The following is a 12,937-nucleotide window of genomic DNA, read 5'->3' on the forward strand; positions in this document are numbered from 1 at the left end:
CAGTTTAAAAACGTGACTGTTACAAAAACTCAACCAATTATTATTTTTTAAAATGCAGTTTGTATGTGTGAATATAAATGAAATAATGAATGCTTTATCATCAAGTACTTGCTTTTACCTCTGGGGACTTAAGGAAGGTTTTATCATCTACCATAAACCGATGTAATAAAATACAGATGCCGAAAGTGAAATTCTAGGAGAATTATGTTACAGTGCCCAACATAGCTAGGCCAGTTAGGCATCTGTGAAAACCACACCCTCTTAGTGACATAGTTGTGCTGACAACCCCCTACCCCGTGTAGATGCAGCTTTGCCAATGGCGTAGCTAATGTTATTTGGGGAGGTTGTGTTCTGACACACAGAAAAACTCCTTCTGTCAGCGTCTGCTGCATCGACACTAAGGGGCTTTCCCAGCATAGGTTCTGCAATGTAGACATTGCCTATATTAAACTGAATTTTTATTACAGATTTCATGCTATGATTTAACACGCATACTTAAGACTTATTTAAGCTTAGTACCAATGTGGACACAAGAACAAATGGATATAAACTGGACACTAGGAAATGTAGACTTGAAATTAGACAAGGTTTCTAACCATTAGTGGAGTGAAGTTCTGGAACAGCCTTCCAAGGGGAGTAGTGGGGGCAAAAGACATATCTGGCTTCAAGACTAAGCTTGATTAGTTTATGGAGGGGATGGTATGATGGGATAGTTTAATTTGGGCAATTAATTGATCTTTGATTATCAGCAGGTAAGTATGCCCAGTGATGTTTGATGGGATGTTAGATGGGATGGGATCTGAGTTACTACAGAGAATTCTTTCCTGGGTGCTGGCTGGTGAGTCTTGCCCACATGCTCAGGGTTTAATTGATTGCCATATTTGGGGTCTGGAAGGAATTTTCCTCCAGGGTAGACTGGCAGAGGCCTTGGAGGTTTCTCGCCTTCCTCTGCTGCATGGAGCCCGGGTCTCTTGCTGGAGGATTCTCTGCACTTTGAGGTCTTTAAACCACGATTTGAGGACTTCAATAACTCAGACATTGGTTAGGGGTTTGTTACAGGAGTGGGTGGGTGGATGAGATTCTATGGCCTGTGTTGTGTAGGAGGTCAGACTAGATGATCATAATGGTCCCTTCTAACCTTAAGTGTATGAATCTATATTTGTTCTAGTACCACAATAGAAGGCAGTGTTTCTGGAAACAACTGTGATAAACATTTGTATCAATACCATCCATAGTTTTTGGAAACAGAGAGATATGTAATTAGGTGCATTAAATAAAATTATTACTGTAACTTACTTGGTTCAGTCCTAGAAACATGTTTCTGAAGAAAGTCAACTATCTGAGCCAAAACCTTCTTGTTGCAGTGTGTTGACAGCTCTTCATCACATTCGTAACACCTAAACAATACACAAAATTTAAACAAAAAGAGAAATAGATTGGAATTCACAAGATCCAGTTTCACTTCCCAGATCTGACAGACTTCCTGTGTGCTTGGGTAAGTCAGTTAGGGCCATATCCACAAAGGGACTTAAGCACCTAATTTTCAGCTTTAGGAACCACTGACATCCACAAAACCCCTGTATGGCTGCCACCAAACCATGTAGGTGTCTAAACTCACTTGGTACCTAAATTTTCTCTGTAAAAGTACCTTAGGTGTCTAAGTTTCTGCACCTGCGCATACTCAATACCCTTTCGCTGTAGGCATCCAGATGCCTAAGTTCCACCACTATCCACAAACCAGGAAAGATAAGCATTCCTCTGCCTATCTTGTCTATGTGGACTGATTCATTAGATGTCCACAGGGTTCCCCTGCTTCTCAGAAAAATGCCCTACCCACTGGACTATAGTTCTGATATGGCTCTCTCTCAATTTCTTTTATTTAATTCAAGTAGAACAGAATCAACAAATGAGTAATTAAATATTGATTGGGCATAAATAACTAAAATAAATCATGCAAATAAATGCTAAGGGTTTTACATTTTTACATACAATATATATGTTACACACAGTATACAAAAAAAGGTAGTTTTGCAAAAGAAGGATTAGCAAATCGAAAAAAACTCAGTCCAGACTGCCATTTACCTTGCTTTTCTGTCCAAACTTAAAAAATGAAGGGGAAAAAAAATAATTTTGGGTTCATTTTACCTTCTTTAAATTCTTCCACAGTGAACTGCTCATGCAAAACTCCGTTACTAGTAGCTTTATATTTAAACTTAAAAAAATCAAGAACGCTTTTTTTTCCTTAATTTGAAAAGGCTGTATCCATAATTCTTAGGTCAGAGATTTTCATTTTTTCCATTATGTGAACCACACTGTTGTGGCAAAATAGTCTAATGCACTATCTTCCTCTCTCTCTCATTTGTGACCACATAACATACATGGGACAGCCAAAGCAATTACTTATGTAGACAATTTATATTATAAAATTAATTTATTTTTTGTCTCTTTTAATTTTATCTTTTTTTACAGTGCAAATATTTTAATAAAAAATTATAAAGTGAGCATTCTATACTTTGTATTCTACATTGTAATTGAAATCAATATATTTGAAAATGTAGAAAATTAACCAAAATATTTATAATAAATTTAAACTGGTATTCTTGTTTAATAGTGCAATTAAAACTGCGATTAATCATGATTAATTCTTTTAAATCGACTTAATTTGTTTTGAATTAACTGCTTGAGTTAACTGTGATTCACTGACAGCCCCAATAGAAACATTACTGGAACCAAGCTTGAGCCATTCTGTGCTGAAGATGTGAGCAGAGGACAGACGGAAAACGGGCACTAAGACTTACTGCCTACCGGGAAGAGGTCCTTTTTTCCAGTAGTTTATGGGAAGCCATGGAGGAGACAAAGGAAGTGGGATAGGTCTCATTCGTGTGAGCAGCGAGACTGGACTGGAGTTTATTTAGCTTTTGCCAAAGACAGCACTTTATTTAAGTTAAAAGTAGGGCTGTCAAGAGATTAAAAAAAATTAATCGCACTGCTAAACAATACTAGAATACCATTTATTTAAATATTTTTGGGTCTTTTCTACATTTTTAAATATATTGATTTCTGTTACAACACAGAATACACAGTGGACAGTGCTCACTTTATATTTATTTTTGATTACAAGTATTTGCACTGTAAAAAAACAAAATAGTATTTTTCAATTCACCTAATACAAGTACTGTAGTGCAATCTCTTTATCATGAAAGTTGAACTTACAAAATGTAGACTTACGCACAAAAAACTTGCCTTCAAGCATTAAAACAATGTAAAATTTTAAGCCTGCAAGTCCACTCAGTCCTATTTCTTGTTCAGCCAATCGCTCAGACAACAAGTTTTTATAGTTGCAAGAGATAATGTTGCCTGCCTCTTGTTTACAATGTCATTTTGAAAGTGAGAACAGGTGTTCGCATGGCACTCTTGTAGCCAGTGTCACAGATAATTTACTGCCAGATGCGCTAAAGATTAATTTGTCTCTTCATGCTTCAACCACTATTCTGGGGACATTCATCCCTGCTGATGACGGGTTTCTGCTCAATAACAATTTCAAACAGTGCGGACCGGATGCATGTTCATTTTTCATTATCTTGAGTCAGATGCCACCAGCAGAAGTGGATTTTTTTTTTTGGTGCTTTCGGTTCTGTAGTTTCTGCATCGAATGTTGCTCTTTTAAGTCTTCTGAAGTATGCTCCACATCTCGTCCCTCTCAGATTTTGGAAGGCACTTCAGATTCTTAAACCTTGGGCTGAGTGCTGTAGATATCTTTAGAAAACTCACATTGAGACCTTCTTTCTGTTTTGTGAAATCTGCAGTGAAAGTGTTCTTAAATTGAACATTGTGCTGGGTCATCATCCAAGACTGCTGTAACATGAAATATATTGCAGAATGTGGGTAAAACAGAAGGGACATACATTCCCACAAGGAGTTCAAGTCACAAATTTAATTAACACTTTTTTAACGAGCATCATCAGCATGAGCATGTCCTCTGGAATGTGGCTGAAGCATGAAGGGGCATATGAATATTTAGCAATCTGGCACATGAATATTAGCATATCTGGCACAAGTCTGTTCTCACTTTCTGGTGACACTGTAAATAAGGAAGAGCAGATTATCTCTTGTAAAGGTAAACAAAACTTGTTTGTTTTAAGTGATTGCCTGAACAAAAAGTAGGGACTGAGTGGACTTGTAGGCTCTGAAGTTTTACCATTACACTAAAAACGAAACAATTACGTAACAATAAAAATGTACATTTGTAAGTTCACTTGCACGACAAGAGATTGCACTGCAAATACTTATATGAGGTGAATTGAAAAATACTATTTCTTGTGTTTATCATTTCATAGTGCAAATGTGCAATAAAAAATATGCACTTTGATTTCAATCACAACACGGAATACAATATATATGAAAATGTAGAAAAAATATCAAAAATATTAATACATTTCAATTGGTCTTCTATTGTTTAACACTGCAATTAAAACTGTGATTAATTGCAATTAATTTTTTTAACTGCGATTGATTTTTTTTGAGTTATCAACATGGGTTAACTGTGATTAATGACTGCCCTAATTTTAAAAGTCTTTTTAATATTGTGTGTGTGTGTGTGTGTGTGTGTGTGTGTTGTGTGTGTGTATGGTATATTAGTGTGTGCACTACACAAATACTCCTCTACACAATCTTACCATATGATCCATGTGCTGAGATTGATTACAATGCATGAGGTCTGTGCGAGCAGTTTGGGAAATGTTTCAGAGAATGTTGGCCTTTCAGAGTTTTGACTACAACCCTGAAAATATGAGATCATTAAGAAAGGTTATACATAATATGTATATATTTCAATAAATCACTACAATATTTTACTTTACAAGAACAGAACTAAAGATCATTTTCTTGAAAAAGAGGTAAAATCATCCTAGAACTCCAAAAAGCAGGATTTTTATGATCTACTTTACTAGCTTGCATTGATTTATAGGGCCAGAAAGGATCATAGTGGTCACAAAGTTCCACCTCCGATATAACCACACAAACAGGACTTCCCTGGATTAACTCCAGTTTAAACCAGAGCATATCTTTCAGAAAAAACATTCAGTCTTGATTTAAACATTTTCATTGATGGAGAATCCACCACAGCCAATGGTGAGGTGTTCCAGTAGTTATTTGCCTTCATTGTTAAAAACATATGCCTTATTGCCAGTCTGAATTTATCTACTTTCCCTGCTTCAAGCTCTTTCTCTGAATCAGGTAAAGCAGGGACTTGACCTGGGATATGGGAGAGATAGGTTAAGTCCCCTAATCGCCAGGCTATTGGCTTTTCTGGCGTGGGTCTTGCTCGAGTTTTTCCACAACAAACATCAAAAGGTCTCAGTTTCATCCCAATACAGAACAGGAAAAAGTTGTGAAATCTTTAAAATTTAAAAGGGACAAAACATTTTTTTCTGCCCAACTGTGTTCACTATTACAAGCACTCCAAAATTTAGTTCTCACTTTTCAGAAAGAAACGTTACTCACCTATGACTAGAATTCATTGAGTAGATTGTCAGTACAGAGCAACACTCTTGGGAAGCCCCAGAGCAGTTCACTAAAGGACAAAACTCTCTGGAAAGCTTTGATCATAGGGTGCCAAGTAGACTTCTCCTGTAGTCGTGGAATGCTCAATGAGAAGTTATACAAGGATGGATGGCCCCCACTATACCCTCAATTCCTTCCATTTCCCAAGAATTCGGCGTAGATTCTGGAAAGTGAGGATAAGTTTGGGAGAACATGCATCTGTACTGACAAACTACTCCGTTACAGTGGAATAACTTCTCCTTTAGTACAGTCATTCAGTACAGATCTCCACTTTTGGGAGAGCAATAAGCAGCAATAACCATCTAAAGAGTTAGGATTAAGGAGATTTATTGAACAGGGACTGTTTTCCTTTCTGAACTGCAATATCAGATTTAGAGGCCAGACCAAGAGTAATGTTATATAAACATAAGGATTGGGCTTCTGATAACAGTTCTACATATTTTAACAATAGGAATGTTATGGATATAAGCCATGAAGTCCTCCTTAGACCTTGTCAGTTGTATCCCAATATCTGCTAACTAATAGTATGTTTTATAACTAAGGATACAATTTAGTCACGGAGGTTACTTTACCAGACCTCTATGACTTCGGCTTCAGCTGTCAGAGGCGGGGACTAAGCCAGGACTGTGCGCCTCCCTGCCCTCCCGTAGCTGCGGTGGGACCCAGTGCTGTGCGCTCCCCTGCCTTTTGCAGCTTCAGCTGGAGCTAGGGCCGGAGCCACTGCTGTGAAAGACAGCCCCTGCGCCCTGAGCAACACAAGTTACAGTGACCTAAGCGCTATTCACAGTGTTGCTATCCTGGCAGGAGACGCTCTCCCGTCAGAATACAGTGTCTTCACCAGATGCACTTCAGCTGCACCAATGTAGTGCTTCTAGGCTAGACCTGCCCATAGTCTGCCTGGAAAACACTAATGACTTCCTCCATAAGCAAGGATGAGGCATGAGACAAGCATTTGTTAAATCTAAGTTTTGGGTTAGATCTGTCATCCTTCAGGAAAGGCAGTTCCCAGCACCGAACAGCCAACACAAGGAGGAGCTAGGGGGGCCAACAATATACACAGTTAGCAAGTTCATAAATTCCAAGGTCAGAAGGAATCACTGTGATCATCTAGTCTGACCGCCTGAATAACACGGGACATAGAATTTCGCCAAAATAATTCCGAGAGCATATATTTTAGAAAAACATCCAATCTTGATTTTAACATTCTCCAGGATGGAGAATCCACAACGACCCTTGGTAAATGGTTCCAATGGTTAATAACTCTCACTGTTAAAAATTATTGCTAGTCTCAAAGTCAAGAGACCAGAAGAAGTTCTGAACTGCTGTTCCGACGTCTAGAAAGACCAGTGGGTGTACCACGAGTAGGGTAGCATGCACATCTCCTTGTATAGACCTGTATGGAAAGTTTGTATAGCCCGTCCCCAGGAGTCTGAAACCTCTAGAAAGCTCTAACTCTAGTGCAGTGCAGAGGCTTATCCCAAAAGGAGGGATCTGTGGTGATAACACTTTCCCTTTGGGCAGAATCCAATTGCTCCTGCCCAGAGTTCCACTGAAGCCAGTGAGACTCCATGCAGAAATAAGAATCTGCACTTGCAACTCTTTTCAGAGGATCAGGGTCTATATTTGTCTGTAAATTTACAATGCAAGTTTCTTTACCTGAGAGCCACATTTGAGGCACAGCCATATATCAGAAGGAATCATTGGATCGCCATCATTTATTCGCCTTTCTTTTAAACATTCTGAACATATTGACCAAACGTTCTGAGCTACTGCCCTCTTCACATGATGTACATCCACTGCTTGGCTGACATGTTGGCAGGTTAAACCTACAGAATAAGAGATACTCAGTCATTAGCCACAAAACTAAATATGAAACAGGAAATGTTCACTTCTTTCACAAAAGCCAGATTCAGTCTTCTAAGTTCATTTACAAGGATTCAAGCTGCCTTTTTAAAAAAAAAAAAAAAAAAAAGGTGCTGTAATAACACATCACATTCCATTTTACGCTAATCAGGTGGCACTCATTACTGTAAAAACGTGTTTAATACTTTGGAGGTTTAGCAAGCTTGCACACCATGCTTATTCAAGTTACAGCTTAAGGGCTTTCAGACACAGCACTTCCTTCCAGAATTCTGCTCCAGCACAAAAGCTGATTATAGATATTACTTTGAAGGTAACTATCAAAACTGACAGATCTAAATTGTAGCCTACTCTCAACTTAACAAAATTTTGCAATTGTAAAACATATTAGTTGTCTACTATTTACATAAATTACACCTTACAAAGACACTATCTAGCTATATCTATATAGTTTTTAAAGGCAGGACATAGCTCCAAGGACACAACAGTGTCCATTTTCTGATGCATCTGAAGAATTTTATATCCATCTTTTTTAAAAGTACTATTTTTCCTACCAAATAGACCACCAAAAAGCTACAAGCTGGTGACATAACCCAACAAATCTAAGATAAACCAAAGGACAAAATTACTGAACATTCATTTTCCTAACTTTTGGCAACACTGTTAACATTACTGAAGTGTGTGTGTGTGTGCGTGTGAGAAAGAGAGAGAATGAATGAGAATACAGGTAGTTTGGACAAGGAAGGCCTTCCCTGTGTTTCAACCACATCACTGTCCTTACACCTGCCTCCTTAAAATGTTAATATAGCCAAACTATCCTCCTGTTCATTATTTTTTGCACCAATTCCCTGAGTGCAATGTAATGACAATTCATCATGCCAGAGATGTCTGATTGTAAGCATCTCTGTTGCTGCATTCAACCAACACGCAGTTCACAGTTCCCACATGTGTCTTCTGCTTTGTTGACTAATTAGAACCATATGGACACTGTTTTCCCTCCCTCACACTGACTGCCAAATGTCACATAATTTATTTACCTGCAATGTCATCTGAAGAGTCTTCATCCTGAGGCCTATTAGGCCTTTTGTTTCTCTTGTTTTTTTCAGGGTTAGCCCTCGATGGATCTTTTACCCGCATCTGTTACTTACTGGGAAAGGAAGGGAAAAAACAAATATAACTTCACCTTCTATATATTTCATCAAATCTAAAGATTTATATTCTCAAAGCATGGAAGTAGCAAATCAAGTACTCAGAAAAACCGCAGTCCACAAATACATAGTTTATATAATAGATAAGCTTTCATCCAACTTCAGCTATTTTGTAGTGAGGAATATACACCGAGCAGTGTTGTTAGATAAGCTACTGCAACATGCAGAAAAAAGAGGTAGCCGATTTCACAAACTGGAAAATAGCGTTACATGTTGTTAGTCATAAAAAGACAATATGCTATAGTGCATCCATCATAGTTTACCACAGTCATTTTGTTAAAATGAGAAATCTCCCCTTTTTCAAACACCAAATTGTACCATTTTAATGAAAAGTGCAAAATGGACAATACTTATTGTCCATCTATTGCTTATCTTAAAATCAGAAGAAGAATAAATGTATTGATATAGAAATTTATCACATAAATAGCCAGTTTTCACAGGCTGCCCTTTTAATATTGGTTACATTTTATATCAGACAGGATAAACTTCCCATGAAGCACAATGGCAGTACAAGTTAACTAAGAATATAAGAATAGCTATAATCCATCAGACCAATGGCCCATCTAGCCCTGTATCCTGTCTCTGACACAGCCATTGACAGATGCTTCAGAAGAAATTAACAAAACAGTGAATGATCCATCCCTTGTAGTCCAGTCCCAGCTTCTGGCAGCTGGAGGTTTAGGGACACCCGGAGCATGAGGCTGCATCAACAGCCATTGATGGATCTATCCTCCATGAATTTATCTAGTTCTTTTTTAATCCAGTTATACTTTTGGCCAACACAATGTCCCATGGCAATGAATTCTACAGGTTAACTCAGAATTCCACAAGCCATAAATTCTATTTAGAAAAAGATGACATACTGTGGCACCATACAGTATTTACTCACATCACCACAATAATTTGCTAATTCAGAAGCAAGTCAAATTGTACCAAATACAGGTGTACAAACCTAAAAATCTGTTTAAAAACACATTTAAGTCTTGGCATACATACAGCTATTTTCCTTCCTGTCTTTCATTACACCAGTATTTCTCAAACTCTTGAAAGCTGAACCCCCTTTAGGACAATGAAACCAGTCACTCCTCCTTCCTTAGTCCCCATTTAAGAATGGTGCCCATCCTATCCCCACATTTACAGAACAAGGGCATTGTTTTTTGATTGCTCACTTCACTTGTAAAATGTTGAAAAATAAAGTCAAAAAATTAGTACAGCATTCTGAATTACACAGTCTTTGGCCTGGTCTACACTTAAAAATTAGATCGACCTAACTATGTCACTCAGGGCTGATCACCACAGTTAGTTCGACCTCAAACCCAGCAAAGACTTGGCTATGTCAGTGGAATAATTCTTCCATCGACCTAGCTACTGCCACTCTGAAAAGTGGATCAACCACATAGACAGAAAAAAACCTTTCCGTCTACGTAGGAAGCATCTGCACTACAATGCTCCAGCAGCATAGCTGCATCACCATAACTGTGCTGCTGCAGAGTAGACATGCTCTATAGCAGGGGTTCTCAAACTGGCGGTCAGGAACCCTCAGGGGGTCGTGAGGTTATTACATGGGGGGTCATGAGCTGTCAACCTCCACCCCAAACCCCGCTTTGCCTCCAGTATTTATAATGGTGTTAAATAGATTAAAAAGTGTTTTCAATTTATAAGGGGGGGGCACACTCAGAGGCTTGCTATGTGAAAGGAGTCATCAGTAAAAAAAAAGTCTGAGAACTACTACTCTACAGCAAGTCAGCATCACGCGCGCCAACAGAGCCAACATCGACATTTCCATTATTTGGTTTGTTTAGCTAGGCAGGGAAGACCACAATTCACCCTATATGAGGCACTTGTTTAACTAAAGAAGGATGTCCCTTTTATGCTCATGAGCAGTCTCAATGACAATTTCATGGAGATACTCTGCAATCCCTTCCCGAATATTTCTGGGGATGGTGGCTTGTTTCTTCTCCCACACCACATTGCAATGAGTTCTGCTGGCATCATCACAATAAACAGGCTAGCAGAATACGGGTCCAAGCACGCAGCCTCAGAATGCCAGTAGCAGCTAGATTCTCTGTGCCTTTGTCACACTCAGGAGTGAGAGGTATCACCAAAATCATCACTACCTGAGAAAATATTGGCAATATTTTAACTACATTTTCCCTATACTCATAGCTATGGATGCCCAGCATCTAAACCTTCCATGTAGTAAACTACCTCCCTCTCTGTTAGGCCTTGCTCACCACGGCTTGAGCTGCACAGCAGTTCTGTCATGTATACCTTCAAGTCAACAGCACTGCTATGGGTACTCGCATGGCCCCACAGTATGCCAACATTTTTATGGCTGACTTAGAACAATGTTTCCTCAGCTCTCATCCCCTAACACTCCTACTCTACTTGTGCTACACTGATGACATCTTCATCAGCTGGACCCATGGAAAAGAAGCCCTTGAGGAATTCCACCATGATTTCAACAATTTCCATCTCACCATCAACTTCAGCAGGGACCAGTCCACACAAGAGATCCACTTCCTGGACACTACAGTGCAAATAAGCGATGGTCACATAAACACCACCCTATACCAGAAACCTATACTTACCTACATGCCTCCAGATTTCATCCAGACCACACCATATGATCCATTGTCTATAGTCAAGCTCTAAGATACAATCGCATTTGCTCCAACCCCTCAAGTAGAGACAAATACCTACAAGATCTCTATGAAGTGTTCTTACAACTACAGTACCCACCTGCTGAAGTGAAGAAACAGAATAACAGAGCCAGAAGAATACCCAGAAGTCACCTACTACAGGACAGGCCCAACAAAGAAAGTAACAGAACACCACTAGCCGTCACCTTCAGCCCCAACTAAAACTCATCGCGCTTCTCAAGGATCTACAACTTATCTGAGGATGATCCCTCACTTCTCAAGATCTTGGGGACAGGTCAGTCCTCGCTTAAGCATCAGCCCCAACCTGAAGCAAATACTACGCAACCAACACAACAAAAACATAACCGGACTTATCTTGCACAAGCCATTGCTAACTCCGTCATCTATCTGATTCAGTGAGATACAATCATTAGGACCTATTATCAAGCCACGCTATAGAGGCTCATTCATGCACATCTACCAAGTGTTGATATATGAGTCAAGTTGCCAGCATTCCCTCTGCATGTACATTGGCAGACGGCAGTCTCTATGCAAAAAACAATGGAACAAATGCAGACTCAAATATAACATTCAATACAAACTAATCGGGAGAACACTTCAACCTCTCTGGTCCTTGATTCGGCCTAAAGTTTAACAGTTTAACTCAAAACAAAAAAAACTTCAAAACGACGTCCAACAAGAACTGCAGATTAGAATTAAGATTGCAAACTGACACCCTTAAATTAGGCTTAAATAAAAGACTGGGATGAGTATTACACAAACTAAACTATACCCACGTTAAATTTTCCCCGTAATTTACTCATACCTTTTCAACTGTTGGAATGAGCATTTGATATCCTACAAAAGAGCATTTTGTTTTCCTCTTGCTGATAATAGCCCCTCTTAATCAAATTAGTACTAATAGGTTGGACTAGGTACACCCATTTTTATGTTCTCTTAATTATTATATCTCTTACTGTAATGTTTCCACTGATGAATCGAAGAAGTGAGGTTTAGCACGAAATGATGCCCAATAAATTTGTTAGGTCCATAAAGTATCCTCATATCTCACAAAGCTCACTCTATGTTTTGATATCTTGTCTATCTTCAAATGAACTCCACAACAATTTCAGGATGGGCCTGGATCTTTAGATTCATACTCTGCTAGGACACTAAAATCCTGGCTGACACACACTCTATTATGGATTATTACAAAATTCTGAACCACTAACCCTTTCTTTTGTGATGACTGCAGATGTTAATTGGTGCACTCTACGTTGATGGATACTACTAACATGGTACTACTCTTAAACAATCTCTCCAGCCTTGCAAATTTAGCTGTGATGCTAGTCAGTACCTTTCCCAGTTGAAGAAGAAGAAGCTCTGTGGCTCGAAGCCTGCATCAACCCAGTGAGTAGTCAATAATAAGATATTACTTCATCACTTATCTCTATTAACTATTCTGGATCACATAGCCAATCTAATGGCAATATTTCACTACTGTGCGTTTTGATTACGTGTTTATCACAATTGAATTTCTCCCCCACACAGGCCACCAATAGTCACTAATGCTCCTATCAGCTGCCAAAACGGTTCAACAACAAACTTATGATGGCAGTTTTATATTGCAATATTGTAAACAAATAATCGCAACACATGAAATTG

General features: G+C 38.8%; 1 protein-coding gene across 1 annotated transcript in view; it reads right to left on the reverse strand.

Moving 5' to 3' along the window:
- Positions 1 to 12,937, reverse strand: part of USP45 (ubiquitin specific peptidase 45) — a 111,079-nt gene that overhangs the window by 88,985 nt on the left and 9,157 nt on the right. The window contains exons 2-5 of the mRNA XM_075063853.1: positions 8,460 to 8,569; positions 7,219 to 7,388; positions 4,677 to 4,780; positions 1,297 to 1,397 (exon numbers count right to left, since the gene is read on the reverse strand). Of these exons, the coding sequence (XP_074919954.1) occupies positions 1,297 to 1,397; positions 4,677 to 4,780; positions 7,219 to 7,388; positions 8,460 to 8,559 (475 nt within the window). The 5' untranslated portion in view covers positions 8,560 to 8,569. The remainder of the gene's footprint in view (positions 1 to 1,296; positions 1,398 to 4,676; positions 4,781 to 7,218; positions 7,389 to 8,459; positions 8,570 to 12,937) is intronic.

This window comes from Chelonoidis abingdonii, chromosome 3 (genome assembly GCF_003597395.2).
Source record: "Chelonoidis abingdonii isolate Lonesome George chromosome 3, CheloAbing_2.0, whole genome shotgun sequence".
In the NCBI taxonomy this organism is placed as follows: Eukaryota; Metazoa; Chordata; order Testudines; family Testudinidae; genus Chelonoidis; species Chelonoidis abingdonii.